The sequence below is a fragment of the Phyllostomus hastatus genome, unplaced genomic scaffold (assembly GCF_019186645.2).
Source record: "Phyllostomus hastatus isolate PE091 unplaced genomic scaffold, TTU_PhHast_1.1 phas_contig_81, whole genome shotgun sequence".
Lineage (NCBI taxonomy): Eukaryota > Metazoa > Chordata > Mammalia > Chiroptera > Phyllostomidae > Phyllostomus > Phyllostomus hastatus.
This window is the reverse complement of record NW_025333962.1, coordinates 1,262,209-1,289,904: the sequence shown is the minus strand read 5'-3', so window position 1 is coordinate 1,289,904 and position 27,696 is coordinate 1,262,209. Positions and strand designations below refer to the sequence as shown.

The 27,696-nt window shown below is 51.6% G+C and overlaps 1 protein-coding gene across 1 annotated transcript in view; it reads left to right on the top strand.

Moving 5' to 3' along the window:
* ADAMTS2 (ADAM metallopeptidase with thrombospondin type 1 motif 2) overlaps window positions 1-27,696 on the top strand; it is a 253,189-nt gene that overhangs the window by 158,366 nt on the left and 67,127 nt on the right. Inside the window, exons 6-10 of the mRNA XM_045850512.1 lie at window positions 17,338-17,494; window positions 24,039-24,144; window positions 24,299-24,442; window positions 24,853-24,985; window positions 26,176-26,289. Coding sequence (XP_045706468.1) covers window positions 17,338-17,494; window positions 24,039-24,144; window positions 24,299-24,442; window positions 24,853-24,985; window positions 26,176-26,289 — 654 coding nt within the window. The remainder of the gene's footprint in view (window positions 1-17,337; window positions 17,495-24,038; window positions 24,145-24,298; window positions 24,443-24,852; window positions 24,986-26,175; window positions 26,290-27,696) is intronic.

Sequence of the window (27,696 nt, the reverse complement as noted above, 5' to 3'; positions counted from 1 at the left end):
AAGGAGCTGTTGAGGCTGGACTCCAGATGGCTTGGTTTGCATCTGAGAAGCACACTCCACAGTGAGCTGCTCACTGTCTCGAGGATGTGGCTCACCCTGGGAGGGCAGTTCCTCCAGGGTCAGCAAGGTCCCAGCTGTCAGAGCATCCGGAATACCATTGCACATGCTCACTCCAACTCCTGTCCACGTCTTTATCCCTTGCCTACCTCCTCCCCAACAGCACAGCCTCCACCCCACCAGGGCATCTTGCCCTCCCCACCTCCTCCCACCGTCAAACTTGGATCTGCCTCTCCCAGCAACATGCACAGGTCAGTGCACATTTTGTTCATTGGAACAGAGGAAGAGAGAGCCCCCACCCTGTGATGGGAGATGGAAGAGAAGCGGTTGCCCGGCAAGGAGAGATGTGAGGAAAGAAGATGCCCGAGGTGCCTGCCAACTGGGACTGAGCGTGTGCCTGTGCCAGGCAGCTCAGAGGCAGAGACATACGTCACCTCGCTCAATGCCAGGGCCAACGGGGAGGGCACAGTGCCAATCCCCACTCCACAGAGGGGACATTGCAGCTTAGTACAGTGCAGCACATGCTCAGCACGGGTGAGTGGCCAGAGGCATTGAACTCCTAGGAGGTTGGGCTTCCAGCCCTGGCACCTGAATTCTAGCGTCCATGGTCCACCTCATCAGTGTGCTGAAAATCAAATCGTAATAAGATCAAGACCCTCAGGTGTGGTCACGATGTGACAAAATTCTACTGCCCACAGCTTACAGGGCCACAGTATCAAAAGAGCCATGAAGGGCTCGTTTGTTGCGGTGACTCCCAGGAATAGGGACCTCGAACCCCTGCGTTTGCCCTGGAAAGCGTGTCTCTTAGGGAGGGGGGCAGCCCCAGCCAGGGGCTGACCCTTGCAGATGCCAGGAGAGCGTAGGGTTTGCCAGGTCACAGGATAAGCAGGAGCTGGTGGAAACCCAGGCCTTTCACACATTACATTTTAACAGGCACACAACTTTCAGATGATATCAGGAATAAAGTTCAATTAGTGGTAACATAACTTCTTCCTTAGCCCACAGAAAGAATCTGTGCTTTCATTTTGAGGGATCATAGTATGCTCAGAAAATGACGCAAGCCCTTTAGATCCTAAAGAAAATTGGGGTGAATGTGAAAGAGCACATGCTGTCCAGGCTCTGTTCTCTGACTCAGTGCCCCAAAGCCAGGGGCAGGAGAGGGCTATGTCAGTGGGAGTTCCAACTCCCTTGAAAACCAAAACCAGCTCTCAGGAAGGCAGTGAGCACTGTAGCTGAGTGTTTGGAGGGCTGAGGAGCACAGCACCCCTCGAACAGGAGGCGGCACGCAGGTGTTTCCCAAGAGGAGCAGGCCAGCAGGACCTCAAGGTCACCTGTCAGGCAGCACAGTGAGTCTGAGCACAGCCCCACAGCCCAAACCACAGCCTAGGACAGCGGAACCAAGGAAAGCATACAGAAAAAGCAGAAATCAATACACTAGAAACTGGAAAGAAACAATAGAATCAATCAAGAAGACAGCCTCAGAAAAGGCAAACCTCGCACATGTGTGGTCTGGAAGCAAGAGAGAGGACACCAGACACGACAGTGCGTCCTCCTGCGGCGACACCAGGGGCTTCCGTGGGCAGAAGCGGGAGCGGCAGCACTCTGGCACAGGCTGCAGGTGGAGCCCCATGAGGGCCTTCTCCCCACTCACTGTGCAGCCCCCTGGGGGCCCGCAGGGGCGGCTGGTGCACGCCTTCCCCCACAGGTGGAAGGCCAGGGAGCTGTGCAGTGGCTTGGTCCTATGTCCAGGCTCATGGTGATGCACTGGGCACACAGATCCAGGGAAGGTCAGCCAGGGGTGGGCCCAGCCCAGCCACCCAGTCCAGCCTCCATTTACAGGCAGTGGCCTTTGGAAGGAATGTCCTTTGGGCTTTTCCCCTGTCCCCAGTGGAATAGCCATCCCCATGTTCCCTCTTCCCTCTTACTCCTCCTTCTCCCCAGGTCTGGTCCTTCCACCCCTTCCAGTCCCAGCATGGGGCCCTGCCATCAGGATCCCCGTGTCTGAGGAATTCTCAGGCCTTCGGAATGAGCCTTGGGCACCTCTTTCTGCCACTGGATACAAAGAATGGGAAACTTCAGGTCCTGGGGTACAGAGGGAGAAGAACCACTCATTGGTCTGGGCACCAGGGGCAATTGCATTTCCCCCAGGTTGCCCCACGTTGATTGAAAAGAAAAATCCAGAAGTGGTGCACAGCTCATTACTCAGCAGTGCTGACAGAACTTTGGCCCCCATCTGTCTGTGTCCCTCACAGTATCGGTCACTCAGCTCAGAGCTGCATTATCTGAGCTGCTCCTGGCCCTTTTCGTGGTCACTTGTCCCTCCCAGAGCCAGTTCTCCTTGCAGTTCTTTGTCCTTAACTGTGGCCACAGACTGACATTTGGGGAAGAGAGTCAAACCAGGGGTGAGCATATCAGGGACTCTCCCTGTTTGTAGGAGTCTGATTTTGTTCTGTTTGTTTGTTTTTAGATTCCACATATAAGTGAAAGCACAAAACATCTGTCTTTCTGTGTCTGACTAATTTCACTTAGTATAATACAGCAAGGTTGTGGGGAAAAGGGAACCCTCATGCACTGTTGGTAGGACTGCAAATTGGTGTAGCCAGTATTGAAAACAGTATGAAGATTTCTCAAAAAACTAAAAATAGAACTGTCATGTGACCCAGCAATCCCATTCTGAATATGAATCCAAAAAAATACCGAAACACTAATCTGTAAGGATATACGCACCCCGATTTGCATTTCTTCTATGTGCAGACCTGGTGGGTGAGGGCCATGGCTTTGGAAGGGGTGGCTGCCATGGGAGGGAGGCCGTGGGGGCTGTGCAGAGACCATGGGCACAAGGGCAGGGACAGGAGGACAGATGGAAGGGCACTTCAGGAGCCTGACCAGGAGCTCATGTGTGCTGAGTGGGTGATGGTGGAGAGGTGCTATGTCCCTGCCTCAGGGCACATAGTGCACGGTGCTGAGGTGGGAAGTGGGCTGTATGGGAGAAGGCAGTGAGTTCAGCTACACTGGCTGAGTTCACAGTGCCTGGTGCATCCCAGCGGGCGGCCAGGGTGAGGTTGGCACCAGGATCTGCAGCTGGAGGGAAGGTCAGCACTGCTTTTGAAGCCAAGGGCAGGGGCATGGGGAAGTGAGCCACATCAGGAGAGCAGGCAGGGGGCAGGTGTAGCGCTGAGGAAGAGCTCTGGACACAGCAGGCTGAGGCAGAGCAAGAGGCTGAGAAGGGATCTCTTGTTTTTTGTTTTAAATCTGAAAATTAGTAACAAATGGTAACATGACAACCCAAATTTTTCAAAGGCAGAAAAAGAATCCAGTGTCTCTAAAAGTGTTGTGCATAGCTAATTCTTACGATATTCATAGATGTTTACATGGGAAAATAGAGGGGTTCCATAGTCAAGTAACTCTGAGAAATGCCTGCAAAACAAAGCAAAACAAAATCACTGATAGCAAATTACTCAGACTTTACTCTGGACAAGGATGGGGAAGCCCCAAGACCTGGGTCAGATGCAGAGCTTCTCAGAGTCCTGCAGAGCTTGCTGAGGGAAATGCTGCCCTGGGGGCAGTCATGGCAATACCGAAACACCGACACCAAGAAGAGACACATGACTTGGTGACCAAGGTCCTGGAAATTCCAGACAAAGTCAAATGACGTGAAACCAATGCTGGAAAAGAGCCTATAAAATTAGAATTGTTTGCTCATATGTATGTGCCTGGAAAATCCAAAAGAATCCATTATAAAGCTTATAGAGCTTATAATAAAGGACCTCAGTGGCATGGCCAAATAAAAGATAATTATACAAAAATTAGCAATTTCTTTGTGAACCCAGAACACCCTGGTAGCAGGGAGAATAAGGAAACTTCCCTTCACAATAGTAACAAAATGTAAAATACCTGGAACTGTCCTAACAAGACAACACAGGGCCAGTGGGAAGACAATTGCACATTGTTAACAACAGGGGAAAAAATAAATGTGAAAAAAGGGATATGTGCTGTGCCTTATGGGAAGACTGAGCAAAGATGTGGATTTTTCCCAAACTAATAATTGGGATTTTGATTTAATGATTCTAAGGTTCATCTAGAAACAGTCAGGATGGCTGAGAAAGCCTTGAGAGCCAATCAAATAAAAAGGGATTTCCTTCAAACATCTTGTAAAGTGAATATATTAAAAATCATACTGTATTTGTGCATGTATTAACAGATCAATTGAGTAAAATATATAACTCTTGAAACGCCCCTTATGTAGGTAACTGAACATGTGATAAATATAAATAACACAGTTAAGGGTCATAAATATATATATGATATATAAATTTTATATATAATAAATTAAATATATCATATAAATATAGGCCAATAAAGCATTAATTATTTAAATCATACAAGTCAAGAAAAACATATTGATTGTCAAGAGCTTCCTGAGCATAAATACAGTAGGAGGAATTATAAAGGGGAGACAGATATATATTTGAATACTTAAAATACAAAACTGATGTCAAAAACACAATTAAAAGACAAACCATAAGCAGGAAAAATATTTGCAATGTGGCAAAAATATCCTAACATATGAAGAACTCTTCTAAATTATAGAAAAACAGAATTGGCAATGGAAATAAACAGGTGAAATAAGGGAAAATATTTAACTGCTACTAATCACAGAAATGAGAGCACTGAAGACTTCCAGCCAAGATGGAGGCATAGGTAGACACATTGTTCCTCCTCACACAACCAAAAAGACAACAAAAATTTAAAAACAAAAAAACAACCAGTACTGACAGAAAATTGAAATGTATGGAAGTCCGACAACCAAGGAGTTAAAGTAGACACACTCATCCAGACTGGTAGGAGGGGCGGAGTCCGGTGGCTGGGCGGAGAGGGTCTAGGCAAAAAAAGCGGTGATTGGCAGACCCCAGGTGCACAAGGCAGCAACGGGCAGACCCAGTGAGGTGGGGGATTGTGAAGAGGTGCAGTGCACAAGGTAGCTAGTGGACCCTGTAGTCCCACATTCGTGCACAGATAAACCAGGCGAAACTGGGGAGCGAGACAGACTATACAGCCCAGGACTCCATCACGGGGAAATAAAGCCTCAAAACACCAATTGAAAACACTTGTGGGGATTGAGGTGCCAGATGAGACTCTAAGTCTCACAGGAGAGTTTGTTGGAGAGATCCACAGGGTCCTAGAATGTACACAAACCCACCCACATGGAAATCAGCACCAGAAGGGCCCAGTTTTCTTAGGGGAAGCGGCAGAAGTGACGGAAATCCAGCAGAGAGCAGAGCAAGCACCATTGTTCCCTCTTGGACCCCTCCCCCACATACAGAGTCACAACCCAGTGACTGGGTTGACCCACCCTGGTGAACACCTAAGGCTCCACCCCTCACTATGTAACAGGCACATAAGATAAAAAAAAAAAAAAATGGCCCAAACAAAAGAACAGATTACAGCTCCAGAACAAATGCAACTAAGTGAAAAAGAGATAGCCAACCTATCAGATGCACAGTTCAAAGTACTGGTGATCAGGATGCTCACAGAATTGGTTGAATTTGGTCACAAATTAGATGAAAAAAGGAAGGCTATACTAAGTGAAATAAAGGAAAATGTACAGGGAACCAATAGTGATGAGAAGGAAACTGGGACTCATATCAATAGAGTCAACCAGATGGAAGAAAGAAACAACCAACCAGAAAAGAATGAAGAGACAAGAATTCAAAAAAAAGGAGAGGCTTAGGAACCTCCAGAACATCTTTAAACATTCCAACATCCGAATTATAGGGATACCAGAAGGAGAAGAGGAAGAGCAACAAGTGGAAAGGTTATTTGAACAAATAACAAAGAAGAACTTCCCCAATCTGGCAAAGGAAATAGACTTCCAGGAAGTCCAGGAAGCTCAGAGAGTCCCAAAGAAGTTGGACCCAAGGAAGAACACACCAAGGAACATCATAATTACATTAGCCAAGAGTAAAATTAAGGAGAGGATCCTAGAAGCAGCAAGAGATAAGGAGACAGTTACCTACAAAGGAGTTCCCAGCAGACTGTCAGCTGATTTCTCAAAAGAGATCTTGCAGGCAAGAAGGGCCTGGGAAGAAGTATTCCAAGTCATGAAAGGCAAGGACCTACATCCAAGATTGCTCTATCCAGCAAAGCTTTCATTTAGAATGGAAGGGCAGATAAAGTGCTTCTCAGATAAGGTCAAATTAAAGGAGTTCATCATCACCAGGCCCGTATTATATGAAATGTTAAAGGGACTTATCTAAGAAACAGAAGATAAAAAACATGTACAGTAAAATGACAACAAACTCACAATTATTAACAACCAAAACAAAATAAAAACAAAGCAAACAACTAGAACAGGAACAGAACCACAGACATGGAGATCACATGGAGGGTTATCAACAGGTGAGTGGAAGGGGGAGAGAGGGGTAAAAGGTACAGAGAATAAGTAACATAGATGGTAGGTAGAAAATAGACAGGGGAGGGCAAGAATAGTATGTGAAATGTAGAAGCTAAAGAACTTATGACACATGGACATGATCTATGTGCATGATCTAAAGGTGGGAAATGTGAGTGGGAGGGGGTGAGCAAGGTGGAGAGGAGTGAAGGGGGGGAAATGGGACAACTATAATAGCATAATCAATAAAATATATATTTTTTAAAAAAGAAGAAATAAGAGCACTGAGCATCATGCAGCATTCACTGTGTAGGCTGGAGAAGTGGACTTCCTGCTGGTCTGGGTGAGCGAAGCAGCGCGTGCTCCAGCAGGATGGTGGATGTATACCCATCTCTAGCAAGAAACGTGATGTAGTTATCACTGCCTTCAGGCCCTTCCTGATGGCCTCCATTTCTGTGACTGTCCTGAAGCACTTCCAGAGCTGTGGGTGAAGTCTTAGCACAAGTCAGCGGTCCCAGCCTTGCTTCTAATTGTGAATGCCTGGGAGTGGGGTCTGGCTGGGTCTCTGTGGGTGAGTGTCAGCGACCAGTAGGACCCATTTCAGGTACATGAAGGGCACTGGGAAGGGTTACGGGATATGGTGAGTTGTTCATGCGTTTTTGAAACGGATACAAGTTACGGTGCAATCTCAATTGTACAAACACATAGACTTATAGGAGGGCCTGGAAGGGGTACATTAAAGTAAAATAATAGGTGGCAGGCTGTGGACTTTTATTTCCTTCTTTGTTGACTTTTCTTAATTTATCACGATAAGCATCCTTCTTTTATAATAAAGCAGTGCATTCTTAATTATGAAAAACAGTTTACATTTTTTTAAAAAATCACTTTAAAGTTGGGTTCAGATAACCCTGATCAACTGGATGGGACCAACTGATGTGGTATTACACCATGGGGCTCTGTCCTGCCCGGGGTTTTATTGCTGACTTGAAGGGGGGACGCAGAAGGGGCTTCATGCTTTCTCCTGGCACCTCAAGGGGTGGGTTAGGGATGGGTGGGGAGGGTCTGTGTTCTCCTGCTCTTCACACACTGTCTCACCTTTCCTGTGGCTAGGCCTGGGGACCCCAGCCTCTGAATGTCTGGGGGACACTGGGGTGAACCACTTGGTCAGCGTGAGGCTGCATCACCCAGATGGGCCAGCACATGCCTCCCAGCCATGGCCAGTTGGGCACTGCGCTTCCTGTGCCCCCCATGGGGAGGACTCTGCTTTCCGAGGGCCATGTTGGTACCACCTCGGTTACCTGTCAGTGAGTGGGGAGGAAGGGGAGTGGGCATGGGCCACAGCCCACTCTCCTTGGGGACAGCATGGACATGGGAACAGTATGGAGACACACACAGGCAGGGGGCTGCCTGGAGCCTTTGCCAGCAAGGCCAGCAGCCCAGGGCACTTGAGCAGTGGGACAGCTTCAGCAAGACCAGGACCAAAACCATGAAGACACAAGGGGACCAACCACCACCTCGCCTCCCTGTCTTCCCAGTGTGGGGGGGAGGGGTATGGGAATCCGTGATGTGGGGACTGGCAGGAAGAACAGGGCTGGACTCATGCTTCAGAGCTGAATCCAGATAGCACCCCTTGACCCCCAGGCAGGGCTCAGCACCCTGGCCCTGACCTCTGCTCATTGCCTTGGAGGGGTCAGAGCAGAGGACATACCAGGATGTGGGGTGTTGCAGCCCACATGCCAGCCCATCTCATCCTGGCCTGGGGGCTGCCCTGGGGATCCAGCCAGGGTGACCTGTCTCCTGTAGCAAAGCTCACCCTGCTCTGCCCTCCTCCTGACCGCCTGCCCCTGGAAGCCCAGGGCCCACGCCAGGCATCCTCAGGCCATACTAGGTCCCTAGGCAAATCCGGCTCCCATTAGGGCTGCCTTGTCCCAGGGGATTCCAGAACATGGCAGGGCCAGCCTGAGGCTCTGCTTGCCTTTGCTGGGTCACTGGGCTGTGAAGGGGAAGGGAAGTCCTGAGTGTGAGTCTCAGTTTCCTTGAGGAGAACGGGCTGCAGAAGTGCAGTCAGGGGTAGCCGAGTTAGGAGGGGGCTGGACCTGAAGGAGCCGAATGGAGGCCCTGCCCACTGTTCCAGCATCCCATGGAACTACACAGGGAGCCAAGCAGTGGCTCTGGGCTGGGCTGCAGGGCTCAGGAGCAACGTCCGGGGGAAGGAGAGGCTGTCCCACTGTCTGGGGCGATCAGACAGCCCAGGAAAGTGACAGTCCATGGAGGTGGCTGTGGGAGCCGAAGGCCTGAGCCAGGCACGGAGTGCCTCTGTCAGTGGTGCATTGCCGACCAGTGCTTCTGCCAAATGCATTTTAAAGGAATTATTAGGAAAGGGAAATGTGACAAAAACCAGGATATGCAAAAATACCAGCCTTTACTTTCTATTGTTAAACCCTATAGACATAAAATCACTCCAACTAATTGCGAAACGTGTCTCCTTTCTGCATATTTTGTCATGGACAGTGACAGTTTGTGTCTGCCAGCCACAGAGCCCACTCACACAGTCCGTGGACCAGGCCGTCTCCAGGTCCCGAGGGACGTGCCTCACGGGAAGCATGAGGAGGTGTGTCCCAAGCAGCCTGCCACTCAGGCCTCGCTAGACGGAGCCCAGGGCCTGCCTGCTCCCAGGAGTGGGGTGCATGCGCCTGTGAAGCAACAGCAGACGGAGGTTCACAGCGGCCGGCGGGGGGGCGGGGGGGGGGCAGGAAAGACACACAGCTAGGTGGCGGTGCCCTGGCTGGGCTGGGTCACCAGGCAGGGAACTGCCAGGCTGGACTCCAGGGGCTAGAGGCATAGTCAGCGAGGTCTTAAAGGATGAGTTCGGAGGAGCCACTCTGCAAGAAACCCCGAGTTCTCTGTTGAGAAGTGAGGCCCTATCCCCAGAAGAGTCTAAGCCTGGTGAGACCAAGGCAGTTGCAGCCAGGAGCCCTGTGAGGAGCGGGGCCTGCACGGCAACCCCCGAGGTCCACGGATCCTGGGAGCTGTGGGGCCAAAACCCAGACTGAGGGCAGAAAGTGGCCCCTCAGTGCACCTTCCAATGCCGTGATTGGTTCCTAATCACGATGAGAAGAGGCCAGCTTCCCAGTGCCAGCCCACCCAGGCCTCCAGCCCCCCAGCCCCCCAGCACCCTCCAATGGGGCTGAAATTGGGAACTCGTGTGAGTGACATGTTTGTCTTCCAGCTTATGAGATGCTTCGGAGTTGTCTCAAGTTTTTCCTAAAACAACATTTTTCTCCATTCCTTAAAAAACAGCAGCAGAACAGAGATAATCTTGTGTTCCATAGTGCACCCTCAGCCAGCAGGGTTGGCGCTGGAGGGTTGCATAGCAACTGGCTTCCTTTGGCTTTCAAAGAAGTAACCGAAGCTACTGGACTGCTCTCACTTCAGATATTTCCCAGGATGATGAGAATCAAAGCACACGGAAACCAGAGGCCCCAGGAGAATCACAGAAGAACAGCAGGTTTCTTCACATGAAAGACCAGGCTGACACAGGTGTGGCATGCTCGCAGGAACTTCTCAACGTTGGAGGAGGAAGGTCTGAGGAATCCAGGTCTGCTAGTGGAAGGCAAGAGGCAAGACCGCTGGGCATGTGCGCTCAGCACGCCCAGAACCTTAGTGTCCAAGGGCTCAGCGCTCCGTCCTCTCACTGTGAGAGTCCTGGGCCATCACCTGCCCGCTTTGATCCTGTGCCTTTCTACCTGTGTGAAGGGCACTGTGGGGGTGGCAGAGCACCCCTGGGTAGCCCCCTAATCTCCCCAGATGTGGGTCCCAGCCCCCAACTTGATGGGGGCCCAGCCTGGTGGCCAGCCTCTGATTATCCCAGCCCCTGCCCTGGGAGGGTCCTGTGAGACTCTGGGCCTGGCCTTCTCTGTGAATAGGCTCCAACATCTGGGAGGAAGGGTTTTGAGGACATACCCTAATGATAGGGAGTCCAGGCAGGGAAATAAGGAGCTTGCCTCTGGCCTCTCTGGGCTCTGAGTTGTCTGTCAGGGTGAGGTCTGAGCTACTCAGAAGCTGGAGCTGAAGGGAGGAGGCCCCCAGCCTGGGGGGGACCCACGCTGCTCCCCAAGGAGTGCGACCTCTGACTGTGTTGGTCCTGTGGGACCTGCAGCAAGTTATTCAGCATTACTGAGCCCTCGAGTCCCCCATGAAGTGAACACACACTAGCAATGATGGCAGTAAGGAGGGATTCACGTGAATTACTGTCTTTAGGGCCCCATGGGCTCAGACCCTGCCATGGTCACCCAGAGTGAGTCACGAGCCATGCTGCTCTGGGAAGGGGCCGGCACAGTTATCCCTCAGGCCAGGGAGAGAGAACACCAGGCTCCTTGCCCCTTGCTCCTTCAAGTGTTCCCCCATGCTAGCAGTCCCCACAGAAGGCAGTTTTGCCACCTGCCAAGGGGTGCTAATGGCACCTAATAAGTAGAAGCTGGGGTGCTGCTCAGCACCCTATGGTGCATAAGATAGTCCCTACACTGAGAAATTGCTGGACCCAAATGTCAGCAGGGCAGAGGTGGAGGGGAGCCCTGCTCCCTGAGCCCAGGGGATCCTGCCTCCCCTCAGGCTGCAGTGTTTCCTGTGGGCCTGGGGATTGGTTCGAGGCAGGGCCGCCTGTGGCCAGGGAGTTGAAAGCCTCCTACAACTGAAGCCAACCTCCTGGGGCAGGAGCCCCCAGAGCTTTGGCAGCCCCAGTGGGTACACTGCCCCCCCAGGGACTGGGGTCCTATCTCCATCTTTACCATCCTTATCTTGACAGCGACAGGACCAGGAACATTTATAGGCCATGACTGTCCTGGCTGGAAGCCACTGCACCCCTGGCTCTGCCCTGGGGTTGCACCCATCCTCAGGTGGGGAGCTCAGGACAGTGAGGTAACTTGTCCAAGAACTCAGAACAGGTAAGGGAAGAGCGAGTCTCCCATCCCAGTGCTCTCTTTCGGCCCACGTGAGCTGCACCTGTCGCCTGCCCTGCTGGCCTAGGGATGCGTGGATGGAGATGCTCCGGCCTAGAGCTGTCCAGAGGGAGGCTGCAGTTTGTCTTAGTCTCCAGGGGTGAAGGGGAGAAGAACAGAAATAACTCAGCTCATTCAGAGCAAACAATGGACTATCAGAGAGCTCTGGCTGCAGCAGAGTGTTAGGGGAAGGTCTTGATTGACTTACTGGGTGTGGGACCTCGGAAACTGCCTCCACCTCAAAGTCCCCACTGCCAGGTGCCCTCAAGGCTCAGAGCTGCAGGCCCCACCTGGGGCAACCCCCATCAGCCCAGCCCTGGCTTCACCATGCTTGGCAGCAGCGCCGCCATGTGGCTGCCTCAGGACTGCCCTGCCTTTCGTGTCCCTCCTGAACTGGACAGTGGCACATGTCCACCCCTTTCCAGCCTTTGGACTTGTGGTGTGTTATTTCAGTTGCCTCAGAAATGGTTCCTCCCCCAGAAAATAAGACAGTGACCACACCTGTATCTTAGGACAGTTGTACAATTCCAGTTAGATGATGATGTAAACTCAGAGCCTGGTTATCAGCTCAGTGACCCTGGTGCGGGGACCCCACAGCTGCACCCAGCCCAGTACATGCACATGCCCCGCTCATTGTGGTTGGCTCTGGACAGCGGGGCCTCAGCTCCCTCTGGGGTGCGCCGGTGGTGTGTGGGGTCTGTGGTGAGTCTGCATCCACCTGCTTGCTGAGCTTATGCGTGGGCCCCACCCCCGCACAGCTGGCAACAGGCTCAGTCCCATGCAGAGACCAGCAGGCAGCCAGGAGACAGCAGCCATGGGCAGAAGCAACGCAGACGCCACAGGGATGTGGGTGTGAGAATCGTTCTTAATTCATACAGGCAGCTTCCTCAGCCTCCCTGTCACTTCTGAGGGGAAGTAGAAGAGTCTCCTCTCCTGGCTCAGAGGAGAGCCACTGCTCCCATGCTGCGATACCTGACAAGGGCATGGGACGGGGGGGGCGGGCCAGAGGGGGCCCTCGTGAGGCTTACACGGTCAAAGACAGAGTGGCAAGAGGTCGATCTGGGTAGGTCCCACCAGAACCTAATGACCCACATATCTTAGACCTTCCCCCTGGGTGTCAGGCCTGCCTGGCCACCCACTGTCTCCACCTGGACTCCCTGTCTGTGAGGAGCCTTTGAGAAATGCAGGAGGGTTGGGAGCAGTGTCCAGGAAGTGAGTAAAGTAGGTCAAGAAAGGTCAGGCCTGGGGCACCCGACACAGAAGCTCGAAGGTGTGTGTCTGGGGGCTGCCACCTGGTGAGGCAAAACCACTTCAGCCAGTTTTGTCCTTTTGAATCTCTGATCCTCCAGCCTAACTTGGGTCCCAGGCCAGCTCTGGGCAGGGCTAGGCAGGTCTGGGCAGGACACCTGGACTGATCACCCACCCATAAGCTGCACCCCACAAAGTGGGAGGGGTCCCTGAAACAAAATGTCCAAGCTATTGCTGCACAAGCAAGCTGGGCCCCCGAAGTCCATCCCATGACGGTGTCCCTGGCACCACAGACCCCACAGTGCCCTGCGAGTGTGCAGTCCTCCTGCCGTGCCTCCCTCACAGGGAGGACCCATTGCCAGGACACTTCCACCCCTGCCCCCGCCAGCCCTGACACCTCTCATTCTCCTCTCCTTCCACCGGGCCCGGGCTCTGCTGACGTTGCACCAGGTGGGCCGCACGCACCTCGGTGGCCACTGTCCCCCTATAGCCCCATTCCCACCTCCCTGACCCAGAAGACTCTTTCTGAAATGTGCGTGGGCCCTGCACCTGTCATGGGGCACAAAGTCAATGCCAGGCTGCAGGTGGGCCCAGGCTCCCCACCCCCACCTGAGTGCTCCAGACCCAGCAAGGACAGGGCCCTGGTTTCCTGCGCCCATCTCACAGGGGCCAGGACCTTGAGAAAGGTGGGGTGTAGGCATAGGAATAAGAAGAGGGAGCAACTCCCACACCTTGGACGCCAGCATGCTGACCTCCTTCTCCTCCTCCACATCTTGGGATGTCCCCCCACTCATCCATCCAGGCCACAGGCCCCCCAAGCCCGGGGCGTGGCCATTCCTTTCTGAGATCTGCCCCCCAGGGCCACCATGCCTGGTGCAGCCCCTCAGGGAGTCTCCTCAGACCCACAGGCAGGAGGTGGTCGCAGCCTGTTATGGGGCTGGAGAATGCAAGGAGCAGTCTGACTTCTTGAAATGGGAGAAGCAAAGATGAGGCGAAAACAAAATGCAAAGCAGTATTTCAATAAATTATCCTACAGCAGCAGCAGGATCACTTTGGATGCGAGAGGGGCTGGGAGCCAGGGCTGACCTTGGGGAGCCCCTCGTCTGTGAGAGAGCGGGCGCTGGCCAGTGTCAGTCCAGCCTGGAAGGCCATGAGAAGGGCTGTGCTCCCGAGGACCTTGATGCCATGGCTCTCAGCCTGATGCCTGGGAGGTGTGTTTTGTTTTATGCACATAACTTATTTTAATTTGTGCCAACATGTCCAAGGAGTAGGCTTCTCACTAAAATTAATATTTAGAGGAGTGCCTGAGGGGTGCAGTCCAGCAGCCCCATTCTCTGTTCTCGCACGCCAGCAGCAGGTGGCGCCCTCATCACCCCTCCGTAGTGCGCTGGCTGCTTGGTTTGTCACAGCCTCGCCACTCCCACCGCCACACTTTCTTGATCGTAACAGGAAAATGTTGCTTACCCCTTCCAAACTGGCAAAAAAAAAAGAGAGAGAGAGAGAGAGAGAGAGAGACTTTTCTCACAACCGACCTGCCACACTGACGTGCACCCCTGCCTGGTCCCTGTCGGGTCCTCGGGTTTGCAGCACCTTCCCAGCCCTGTGTGAGGACCCACCCTCTGGAGCCCTCTCTCCATGTCCCCAACCTGCTCCTTCTCCCCGAATCAGCCTGGCTGCCGCCTGTGGCTCCAACCCTCGCATGGCTCTGACACAGGTATGTCTTTCTGGCTGGACTTTTGATTCCTCCTCAAGCACATGGACAGAGGTCATGTGGGATGTACCAGCTGGACCCTGGACCAGCCATCGCTTTGGTCTGCCAACCAGTGCCCTCGGCTGGGGTTCCCATTGTCTCCACAGAGGAGGAAGTGCAGGACTCTCAGCCACAAGTGACAGAAACACAACTTTCACAAGGAGGAATCTCTTTACTCACAAATGAGACGCACACCTGTGGGGGGCAACCTTGAAGGTGGCCCCAGTGACCTGCCTCCTGGTATTCAAGTTGCTCTGCTCCATGTGGGCAGGACCCAGGTGCAAGTGTAAACAGGCTGTGGCTCTGCCCTGAATGTGCCCCCGGTTCTCCCGCACCCCTCACACTGGGGCGAGGGAGTGAGCTGCTGTGTGGGGGAAGGTCCCTGCGGTGTGGCAAGGAGGCTGTCCTGCAGCCCATGAGGACCTGCATCCCGCCAGCAACTGTGGGCAAGCATATGGCTCCAGCTTGTCCCAGAGAGCCTGCAGGGGAGGCCACCACCCCCGTCTTCAGCCGCCTGCCATCTCGTGGCTCACCTTATCTCAGCTGCTGTCACATTCCTGATTCAGAAACCACAGATAACAAATGTTTGGGGGTTGAGACCGTAAATTCTGGAATAGCTTGTTCTGTGGTGATGGACAACAAACAGACCTTCTGTCAGGATGGCCTCAGGCCTGGGTGAACCCGTGTGGTGGGAAGATACCAGAGTCAACCTGCCTCCAGCCCGGGGCCTTGCTCTGCTCTGCTCTGCTCTGCAGCAGCTTCTTCCTCCAGTGGGTCTCCTCCCATGGTGGGAGGAGGCCCACTGCTCTAGGATCACAGTCTCCCACCTTTCCAACTCCTTGGCCCACTCTCGTGGTATTACCTGAACCATCATGGTGCCAGGCAGACGCAGAGCTGGGACCGGCAGGGCAGGAGCCTAGACTAAATAGTCCCAACTCCTGGAACTTGGAACCCTGAGGACAGATGAGGCCTTCTCAGAGAATGATCTGGCACTGGGCTGGGAGACCTGGCCCTTTCTCTGGAAGGGGCCTAGCCACACTGCAGAGCTGCATCACAGGCCTGCGAAGCAGAAGCAGATGGAGCAGCACTCGGGGCTCTGCAGCTAGTCTAGATGAAGAGGTCATCTTCGGCTGTTGTGACTGTCACCGAATTCAAGGGGTTCACCACTTGGGGCGCTGCATTCAAGAGCAAACATGGTTGTCTCAAGGCACTTTTATTTACTGCAGCAGATAAAGGAGACCAAATTCACATCCATAGCTCTGCCTCCCCGAGGTCACTTAGCCAGTGCTCATATACACTATTTGGTCAATTGTATGTTGATTTCTTCTTTGCACTTTGCTCCACTTTCTGGTTTGAGTTCTTGTGGAGCTCATCCTATTGACAGTTGCATCTGCAAAATGCTGTGCTACTTTTTAACCTTTAACTAGAATCACATTTAGAAATAACATTTAAAACTGCCCAGACCTTGTGCTATTTAACATGATGATTCTCCGTTTGGACTTGGGCCGGCATTCTTAAACTCAGTAGGGTACAACCACAAGGCCCCAAACTCTAGTAACAAATTCAGTCCTCCCACAAGAGTCCCTTCCTTCTCTTGCCACCTAAAGCTCACTTCCTAGGGAGGAGATTCTTTCACAAGGTCCCTCCTTAAGAGCTGGGACCCCTCAGGGTGTCCTGGAGGCAGCTGCCACCTGGCAGGGATGAGGCTGACTGTGGGGTCTGGCTGGGGTATGATGCGGCTGCAGTTCCCTCCCTTGAGCCCTTCTCTAGCACCAGGGTTGGGGTGACCTGCTGCAGAAACAATCTCCACAGTCCAGCAGTTTACAACAAAGGTTTATTCCCTACTCAGCTATGTGTCCGGTGTGAGCTGGCAGAGAACTGTGGTCTCATTGCCACTCAGGGCCTGGGTGACAGAGCAGCCACCCTCTCGATGTTGCTGGTTCACAGCCCAGAGAGGGGTAGGTCTTGTGAGAGCAAGCAAACCCGGTCAGGAAGAGCCACACATCACCCTTGTTCACAGCTCACTGGTCTGTGCTGTCACATGTTCCCTTCCCTCTGGAGAGGCGGGCAGGGTAAACCTCCCTGCCCTGCTCCTGCCTCCTCCAAGCTGCCCACCTCCGCGCCCATGTCCAGCAGGTCCTGGTCACCAGGACTCTCACTCTGGTATGTGACCTACTTCATTAGGACCCACTATATCTTTTTATAACGGTCTCATCTCCCAGGAGCAGCTGGCTCTGTGCATGGGACCTGGGAGCCAGTCTGCTACCTTGTATGTCACTAACTTGGATACCACACAAGACTCCTGGCAACGACCAGCCCCTCCCTGGCCTTGCTTCATTCTTCCTTCTGTCAGACGCCCTGGCTCACCCGCAATTCCCTAGACCTGCCCACACAAGGACAGCGGGCTATCGATTGAGTTGGGATAACTGGGTCATGAGCAGTTTGGCAGGCTGGAAAACTGGCCTGACCCTTTCAGTTATAATAGGGCTCCCTGCCCTTCCCTGGGCTGGCACACCACACTGAAACTTCTGTCTTCTGCCCTGGGCCCTGCCCAGACTGTGAGCTCTTTGGGGCAAAGGCCACATGGCTTTTGCCTCCTGTCCAGGGCTGCACAGAACTGGTGTCGGATAGAATGTAGGGAGCCCTGGAAATGAGGTGAGCTAAGGGGAGCCATTGAGGCCTTAGATGACCTCTTCCACATCTCACCTGAAAACTGTGCACAGTGACTTTGAGTGGAAACTCACCAGGGAGCCAAGTAGGAAGCAGGTCCTGAAAAGACTGGGCAAGGGCCACTGTGCCACCTGGACCATGTCCCCAGTAGCTGGGGCCTGTCTGCTCAGCCCCCAGTGACCCCACAAGATGCTAACCCCTTTTCCACCTCTCCATCCCTGCAGTCCACGAGCCTGATTGAGATTGGGAACCCCTCTCAGAGCCTGGAGAATGTCTGCCGCTGGGCCTACCTCCAGCAGAAGCCAGACACAGGCCACGACGAATACCATGATCACGCCATCTTCCTCACACGGCAGGACTTCGGGCCCTCGGGCATGCAAGGTGAGCCTCGCTCCTCCAGGGGTCGGAGAGGAAAGAGGCCAGGAACAAGCCACTGGCCCTGCAAGGGCCCTGGGAGTCTTGGCCCAGGACAGGGAAGGGTGTCAGGGAAGGGGGTGGTGGCCACCTCACCCGCCCGGCAAGGGCCTGGGTCAGTGCTAGTGCCCCTGCCATTTCCCTCAGGGCACCACCTACTCCAGGGGGCAGTGAAGGGCAGAGGTGGTGAAGGGTGTGGGGGGTGGTGGCTGGCAGCCAGGCCCCAGCTGGGATCTACAACTGAGTTTCAGAGTTGTTTGCTGCCCCAGTTTTAAAAAGCAAATTTGAACAAGATTTTAGCCATTAAAATTTCAGAGATTTTACTTAAAAATTCAAACTATGAAAAACTGACAGATCTAAAAGAAGAATAGGCAAGTCTACAACCACAGTCGAAGATTGTAATGTATTTCCTTTTTAATGGAAAGAACAACAGGGAAGAAAATCGGTAGAGATACAGAAGATTTGAAATACACAAGCGGATCTAATTGGTATATGCAGAATACTGCACCAAACAACTCGGAAAGACCTGATCTTGTGAGCGCACATAAAAACAGACCCCAACAGACTATGCTGGGCCATAGGGAAGTCTCAACAGAATGTAAAAAATTGAAGGCACACAGAAAAGAAAGATAGCTTGAAATATTTTGAATGCCTGGAAATTAAACATTATACTCATAAATAATTCATGGTTCAAAGAAAAAAACACCAGTAGAATTTGGAACACAATTGTAAACGGAATGGCAATGACAACATGTCATATCAACACTTGGGAACACAGGCTAACACAGTTGTTGGAGTGGTGTTTATAGCCTTAAGGGCATTTATTAAGGGAAAAAAGGCTGAAAAATCAGTCATAGAAACATCAGTCATAGAAACATCTTTTTTCTAGAAAATCTCAAGACATTTGAAACAAAACATAAAACTAAACTCACAAAAATAGAAGGAAGGAAATTTTAAAGGTAAGAGTTAAAACAAAAATCAATAGTGCAATAGAGAAAATAAATAAAACCAAAATTAGCTTCTTTGAAAAGCATGGATTGAAACAGAAAAGCCCATAGCAATACTAATTTTTAAAAAAATATATAAATTTACTAAAATCACAAATATAAAAGGGACATAATTACAAATTTTACTTTTAAAAGGTTATAAGATAATGAGAAGGTATTTTGAACAGCTTTGTGTCAATAAATTTGTCAGTTTAGATAAAGGGTACAAATACTTTGACTAAACATAAAATCTTAGAAAAAATAGAAAATCTGAATAAACTCATATCAATTAAAGATTTTGAATTTGTAATTAAAAGCCTTCTTTCAAAGTTAACTCCTGGAATTGATAATTTTACACAAGAATTCTCCATAAGTTGTAAGGAAGAATCATACCAAGCACATACAAACATTGACACAATGAAAAAAAAGAACATTTTTCCAACTAATTTTATGAGGTCTGCTAACATTGAAACCAAAATCTAAGGACTTTGTAAGAACAAAATACAGGCCAGTCTCTCTCAGGAATATAGATACAAAATCTGTCATAGAATATTAGCAAATCAAATTTGGTGCTGTATTTTTTTAAAAAGTACTATATCATAATAAACTTCACTATATTCTAGGAATGCAAGGTTTGCTTAACATTTGAAAATCCATCATTGTAATTTACCACATTAACAGAATAAAGGAGGAAAAATTATCTCCATTGATCATCTCAATTGATCCAGAAAAAGTATTCGATAAAAATCAAGATTCGTTTATGATCAAATGTCCTGTTGAATTAGGACTGGAAGAACTTTCTGAATGTGGGAATGGGCAGTTCCTCTGAAGCTGCAGCGGCGACATGTTGAAAGCTTCTCTCCTGGACTGAGACTGGGTCAAGGATACCCGCTTCCACCACCTCTCTTCACACCCGCTGTGGAGGCCCCAGCCAAGGGAAAAATTAAAATACAGGAATCAGAAAGGAAAAAACTCTGACGCTTGTTTGAAGGTGATATACTGGTGTACATAGAAAATTCAAAAGAATCTAAAAATAAATCATTAAAATTATTAAGTAATTTTTGGATAGCATGTCAATATACAAAAGTCAATGGAATTTATGTATTCTTACAGCAAACAGATTAAATTTTAAAAATTAGTATCACTTATAGTGGAACAAAAAGCATCAAATACCTAGGAGTAAGTCTAAGAAAATGTGTCAAGAACTAGACCAGAAATTATGACATGGCCTCAGTGAAGGGCAGGCCCTGCCTGTGGGCAGGCAGGGAGACTCCCCAGTGCTCTGAGACCAGGTTCTCCAGGCTCATCTCAAGGGCGACACCATGTGCTCCGGGACAAATGCAGCTCCAGCAGGACAGCTTGAGGGTGTTGGCAAGTTGGTTCTAACATTTCTACAGACCAGCAGTGAGCCAAGTATAGCCAGGAACAATTGAAGATGATAAAAGTATATTCAGTACTTACAAGAATACAGTCGTTTGAGAGTGTACGTTGGATGCAAGGTCTTATAAACGTGTCTTTAGAACTGGAGAGAGTCCAGAGTTGGACTTCAGCGTGAACAATGTTGGTTGCAAAGGGGGTGCTGCAGAACAGAGGGGAGGATGGCACTTACCCAGTGATGCTGGGCCAGCTGACTACCGAGACTGGGGGAGAGTGAAGCCTGGCACCCCTCCTCCATATGCACAGGTCATACTTGTGGGTGTTTTACATCCTAACTTAGTGGATTTTACACCTACCTACAAAAGGTGAAATAATAATAGGTAATAGAATATGATATTAGAATATCTCCATATTTTTTGAGTTATAGCAGATTTCTTTAAAAAGAGATAAGCCCTGGCTGGTACAGCTCAGTGGATTGAGTGCCAGCCTGCAAACCAAAGGGTTGCTGGTTTGACTCCCAGTCAGGGCTCATGCCTGGGTTGTTAGCCAGGTCCCCAGCAGGGGGCGCTTGAGAGGAAATCACACATTGATGTTTCTCTCCCTGTCTTTCTCCCTCCCTTCCCCCTCTCTAAAAATAAAGAAATACAATCTTTAAAAAATAAAAAGATAAAAAGCACTAAACACAATGGAAAAGATAAACATTACTACATTAACATTAAAAACTAATGTTCATTAAAGACACCATTGATCCACTGGGGAAAAATACCCATAATACATATACTGCATCTAATAAAGATATCTGAAATATGTGAACGCTGGCAAATCAATAACAATATTGCTAATTAAATAACCCCATAGAATCATGGGCAGGAGACTTTCTCAGGCTCTTAACAAAACATAAATGACCCATAAACATATGAAAAGATGCTCAACCTCAATAGATATTAGGGAAATGCAATAAAACCATAATCGGAATCCAGAACACACCTAATAGAATGGCTGAAATAAAAAAGACTAAGAGCCCCACACCTTGGTGAGGACAGGATATGTAGTGCTCATACTCCTCTGGTAGGGATATAAACTGTGCAACCACTTTGGGAAACTGCTGAGCCGTATTGAGTACAGCTGAGCACAAACGCACCCAGCAGTGACACACCTACAGCAGGTGTAGACGCATGTGCACCAAAGGGTGATGCAGGGGTGTTCAGAACAGCATTACTTACGATGACTGTCAAATGTGGAGTAACTTAAATCCACCAACAGGTGAGTAGATGGAAATACAGCTACACAGAAATGACAGCCACGGCTGCATGCCACCCCGGGGGCGAGTCCCACATGTGGAATGTTGAGTGGAAAGCCCAGTGAAGAAGGGGCTTACTTAGGGTTCCATTGACTTCAGCTCTGGAAGTGGGCAAACTGATCTGTGGTGTCGAAACACAGGGGAGTAGGGAGGAGGGGCAGGTCCCAAGAAGGGGCTTCTGCAGTGTGAGGGCAGTTTTATCTCATGACCAGGGAGGTACATACGTGGGTATCATCACTTTGTGATAATTCTCTAGTTGTATTCTTATGACCTGTGCGTTTTTATGGGCACAAGTAGTACTTCAAAAGAAAGAGCTTGAACAATTTATACAGAAATAGTTATTCAGAGGAGTGGGTTCATTTCACCCACCTCATGCTCTATGGATGGTCATTTTTTTAATTACTTTTTATCCCCACCCAAAGACACTTTTTCATTTTTCTGAGAGAGAGAGAGAGAGAGAGAGAAACATCAATCGGTTGCATCTAGTACGTTCCCCATCCCGGGGTCAGACCCACATCCTAGGCATGTGCTTGACCTTTAATCGAACTTTCCACCTTTCAGTCTATGGGACCACAGTCCAACCAACTGAGCCACCCAGCCAGGGCTGGATAGTCACTTTGTATTAGTTTCCGGCTGATCATTCCAGCAATCCTTTTTGTAAACACAAGCATATTTGTGTTTATTCTTCTCACCACTTCTTCCCTGAATTATTACACACACCACTCTACTTCTTGCTCCACTCTTTCTGCTGCCACTTGCCCACATTTGCATATCTAGAGAGGCTTCTCTAGTGATGCTGGGCAGGCAAAGAAGTTTATGTTAACAAACCATCTCTGACACTAGCTAGAGTGTCTCCCATGCCCACCGACCGGCACCACAACGGGACAGAGACTGTGAGTCCAGTCCCACTGAACACAGAGCAAGGCTTCTGTCTGGTGCCGGTCTCTTCATTTTGAGGGCTTCCCTGTGCCCCTTCAAGGCCTGCAGTGGTCTGTCAGCCTCATCCAGGCGAGGGCTCCCATGGGGAGACTGTCCCAAAGGAAGGAGGAAGCTTTTACATTAAGTGACCTCATCCTTCATTTAAAAATGTGGAAGGACAGCCAAAGATTACTGAACATTAAAAAAAAAAGTACCAAGTTGGGAAACAAAAGCAGAAAACTGACTTCAGAGGAAACAGATAATTTAGAAAACAGAAAAGACCTTTTTAAAAAGTAATATTGCCAGAATGTTTGGGGCAAATACACCCATAAACCCAGAACAGGTTGCTAAGAAGAATTAGAGATCAATAAAGATAGAGTTTTTATGGAATTAAAGATGTGATGGGTAAAATAGAAAATTCAAAATCTGAGGCACAAAGTCAAGGGCATCCAAAAGGATTAAAATATGAGAGAAAAGTTAGGAGACACAGACAATTCAGGAGGTACACTAGGTATCTAACACGATTATCAGAAAGAGAGAGCAACAGGAAAATAACAGACGAAAGGATATGAAGAAAATGATGAGGATCCTTTCTCAAATCTTCAGGCCGCAAAGGCCCATGTCTGCTGAGTAGCGTGGACAACAAGCACTTGCAGGAGGCGTACTTCACAGGCCAGGTGGGCGTACAAAGGATGGGGGGAGCTCCCCAAGCTTTGCTCTGGCCCCCAATTCAAGAAAATCATCTCTAAATGCACAGAGCAAAACATAGTTGAAGATGGAGGTTTTCCTGATCATTCCCAGGAAAAGACCGTGGTCAGATTGCTCACATAGACAAGTCTGAAGCCAGCACACCTTCCCTCCTCAACCTTTCTCCTTCACAGCTCTCCCGAGGGCTCTCCCATGGGGTCTGAGCACAGTGCGGTTAGGTCAGTGTTCCCCAAGCGGGACCCCTCGCTTTACAGGCTTCTCAGGCCCCCAGGTGCCACAGCAGAGGCCCCACTTTGGCACCAGCAGCTCTGTCTCCTCCCTTAATCTTGCCCGGGGCCAAATGGTGGGCCTCACTTTCTGGCTTTGCTGCCTCTGGTGGGGTCTGAGAGCCAGGCCTCCCACCCTGCCTTCCCAGTCCCCCAGGCTTCTGAAGAAACCCAGCAACCAGGCTCCAGCCAGCAGGGCTCAGTCTTCCACCACAGGGCCCCCAGCCTCCCCTGCCAGGTCCCTCAGCCCTGCCCCTGCTCCCTGCCTGTCTCCCTCCCCTGGGGCCACACGGTCACTGGATTGGCACAGTGTGCTGCATCTCGCTGTAAACTGTGAGTTCAGCTATCCCTTGAGAGCCGAGGGACTGGGTGAGGTGGTGAGAGGGTCACTGTGCATCTCTATCAGGGGTTGTGCTCTGCAGCCACCACCTGCCATGCGCCTCCCTCCCTCTCTGGTTGCACCTGCCCCTCAGCCCCTGGAGGAGGGGACCCTCTGGCACAAATGTACCTCAGAATCTTCTCAGCCTGGCCACAGGGTTAGCAGGCCGAGGGCTCCATGTGCCCTGTCATCTGTGGCCATGTGCCCTCGGTCCCCTTGTCCTGCCCACTCAGCATGGCCAGCAAGGGAGTGTGACCTGTGGTGTTCATTGCCTGGCCACGCCCAAGGGCCCCTTTGAGACCTGCCCCTGCTGCCACCCCCTGTGCCCTGTCAGTAGGGCTGGCTGGGTCTTCCAGGTATTGCAGCCAAGTGGGGAGGTGGGGGTGGTGTGAAAGGGGATGCCTGGTGGGAGTGCCAAGATGGCAGAAAACCTGCCAGGTGAGACCTGGCATGGGGAGCAGGTGGGCAGGACTGAGACCGGGGCGGGGCTCTCCTGAGCTGTGCCCCTGGGGGCAGGTGGCTCTGCCCTGGGGACGGTGGGCCCTGGGAGCTGGAGCCACCCTTCATCTCCTCACAGGCTATGCTCCTGTCACCGGGATGTGCCACCCTGTCCGCAGCTGCACCCTGAACCACGAGGATGGCTTCTCCTCGGCATTTGTGGTAGCCCATGAGACTGGCCATGTGTAAGTGGCCCCAGCGCCCTGGCTGTCTGGGAAAGGCTGCCTGAGGGGCCCCACTTCTCTGAGCCAGGCCCACTGAGGGAGGGTGGGTGGGGCGGAGCCGATAGGCCAAGCTGGCAGGCGGGGGCTCAGCAAGGCTGCGTGACTCCCTGTGCAGGCTGGGCATGGAGCATGATGGGCAAGGCAACCGCTGTGGTGACGAGGTCCGGCTGGGCAGCATCATGGCACCCCTAGTGCAGGCAGCCTTCCACCGCTTCCACTGGTCCCGCTGCAGCCAGCAGGAGCTGAGCCGCTACCTGCAGTGAGTACCACCCCATGCCCCCACAGACAGCCTGGAGCCTGGGGCTCAGCTGTAGCAAGGTTCATGTCCTGGTGTGCCTGGGGCCCAGCACGAGCCCCCACACCTTGACTCCTCCAATTCCAGGCACGGGGGGGCGAGCGGGGAGAGGCAGTGAGCAGCGTGGGTGAGTGTTGGGGAGGGGTCCCACTATGGGGGGCATCTTTAATAGACACCTGGGATCTGGGTAAACCAGGTCCGGGGTAGTTTGCACCAAGGAACAGAAATGCAGCCGGGAAACTGAGGCAACACAGCCGAGAGCTGGGGTGTGCAGACAGGCCCACCAGCTAGCTCCAGAAGGGGCCTCAGCTGCTCCACAGGCTGGGTGGCCAGTCCGGCTGAAGGCAGCCTGCAGCACCCGTGTCCCCTCACAGCTCTTATGACTGCCTGCGGGATGACCCCTTCGCCCATGACTGGCCAACACTGCCCCAGCTCCCCGGGCTGCATTACTCCATGAACGAGCAGTGCCGCTTCGACTTCGGCCTGGGCTACATGATGTGCACTGCGGTGAGTGTCGGAGCCGGCACCCTGGGGCAGCATCTCCCTCTGCACCCAGTCACACACAGTGCCCACCCGCCTATCCAGACTTAGTCCTAGGCAGGGAGCATGCAGCTGACAAGGGCTGTGACCTGGACATTGGCAAGGGATGGTTGGGGGCCTGGTGAGGCCCTGTGTGATCTGCAGAGTTCAGGAGGGCTTCCCTAGGAAGACGTGAGGGGTGAGGCCAAGTGGGAGGACAGGGCGTTTCAGAGGCAGGAATCACAAGTGCAAAGGCCTGGAGGTGTGGGCACATTGCACGCAGAGGAGCATCCAGTGATTCCCTGGAGCTAAGGGCCAGGACAGAGCCAACAGCACCTCAAAACCTGGTGTATCTGCTGGCATGGACCACCAGCTGTGCAGCAGCTCAGCCAAAACGTTAGTGCTGGGCAGTGTGTGCCTCAGTGCTCACCTCCTCTGCACTGAGGAGGCCTGCAAAGGATCCCCATTTTACAGATGAGGAGTTAGGGCCCAGAGAGGGGAGGTAAAGTGCCTGAGGCCACACAGTGAGCGGGTGGGAGGGGTGCATCTGGGTCCCGAGGCTGTCTAACCCACTGCATGAGGGTCTGGGGAAAGTGGTAGGTAATAGGGAGCTCTAGAAAAGCTTGAAAGGGGGAGTAGCACAGCCAGGTCTGGTCTCAGCAGTACCCTTCAGGGGTCTCCTGAAGGAAGGGCTCTCAGGGCATGAAGCAGAAAGTCAGCAAAGAGGCCCCTATGAGGCCCGGAGGACAGAGGGCAAGGCTGGAGCAGAGACAGGGCCTGTTGAAGCAGAGGGTCGGGCTTCAGGAGAAGGTCAAGAGGTGGGTCAGGGGTCCCCTTAGGGCCCTGTAGTGACGGCCCCTGGGCCAGAGAGATGCCCACCCAGCACTCTTGCCAGGCACACTGGCCCCTAGCTGTTTGTCCAGGCCCCGTGGGGAGTGCAGCCATCAAGGGTGGGAGGCTGTGGAGACCCAGTAGCCCACAAGGACTTGAATCAGTGGCTGTACACCCAAGATTCTCATGGCCTCAGAATCACAGGAAGCTCAGGGCACCCACTGGGCACATAGGCCTGTCCCAGGCAGCCAGGCCGTGCCTGGATGCACAGCTGTCCAAGAGGACCTGGCGGAACAGGGTACCCCCAGTGGGAAATGACCTAACCAGTGGCTGGTGTTCTCTTTCAGTTCCGGACCTTCGACCCCTGCAAGCAGCTGTGGTGCAGCCACCCTGACAATCCCTACTTTTGCAAGACCAAGAAGGGCCCCCCACTGGATGGGACCATGTGTGCACCTGGCAAGGTGAGTCCAGGCAGAGGGCAGGCACCAAGGCACACTCAGATCTCCAGGCACAGTCCCTTCAGAGCCCGGGGGGATGGGCAGGTGGGGGTGAATGTCCCCTGCCTCCTTTCTAATAACACGTCCCTCCACATGTCACTCCAGAGCAAATGTGATGTCTCAGAGCTCCTCACTGTGCTTCAGTCCCCGCCCCTCTGAGGAGCAGTTATAGGGTTCCAGCAGTCTTCAGTATCCCCTGCACACTGGGGGTTCTGAGTCACCTCATCTTGAGGTCAGCATTGGGGTCGGGTGGCTGCTGGGTCCCCAGGCCCAGCATCCAGCTTAGCCTGTCCACCTCTGAGACCTCTGTGTCTGCCCCCTAGTAGACAGACTTGCCCCTCAAAGTCAATCAGTAATTGCTCACCACCATCTCCCATCTGCCCAGGCCCACTTCCCACCTCCAACAAATCAGCAGAAAGACCCTCCCAGTACTTTCTCTCCTGACTCCAGGCCTGATTTTCATTGGCTCCGATGAAACTTCACACTCACTCCTTGGCCAATCACTTGCTAGAGGTCTGGCTTATTCAGATGAGCCTAAGGTATGTCCCAGCCCACCAGGGCTCAGCCCACTGAAGTTGCACATACCTGCACCTGCTCTGTGGGGAAAGGGGGTAGATTCCAGCCTATGTCCACCAACCCAGGCCTAGAAAGTCCCCAAATAGGATGGGCCTGAGGTTCCTCCAGGTGGGTCTTAAATTCTGCTTAATTTTATTTTGTCCATGGTGTAGTTTCTTAAAGCTACAGATCCCTAGTCCTAACCCTACAGATTTTGGTTTGCAGTAATGATCAGGAATTGTTTTTGTAATTTTTTAAATTATGGTAAAGTCCAAGTAACATAAAATGCACTATTTTAGCCAGTTTATAGTGCACAATACAGTGGTGTTTAGTTATATCACCACTGTATAGTTGCAGAACTTTTTCATTGCCCCAAAAGGATATCCCATTAAGCAGTGACTCTTCACTCCCTTCCTCTCTCCAGCCCCTGGCAACCACTGGTATACCCTGAGTCTCCATGGATTTGCCTATTCTGGAATTTCATATAACTGGAATCATATAATATGTGGCCTTGTGTGTCTTGCTTTTCTCACTCAGCAACGTGTTTTCAAGGTTCATCCCTGCTGTGGCCTGTGTCAGTGCTTCCTTCCTTTTCATGACTGAATAAATAGTCCCACTGTCCAGGTGCACCACACTGTGCTGATCTGTTTGCCTGTCTATGGCATGTGGGTTGTCTCCACCTTCTGGTGTTTGTGAGTGGGCTGCTGTGAACCTTATGAGCATGTTTTGTTTGAAGACCTTGGAGTTGATATTTTTAAGAGGTCCCCAGGTGATTTGGCTGTGCCCCCAGGCTTAATGAATGGTTAGAAGCTGGAG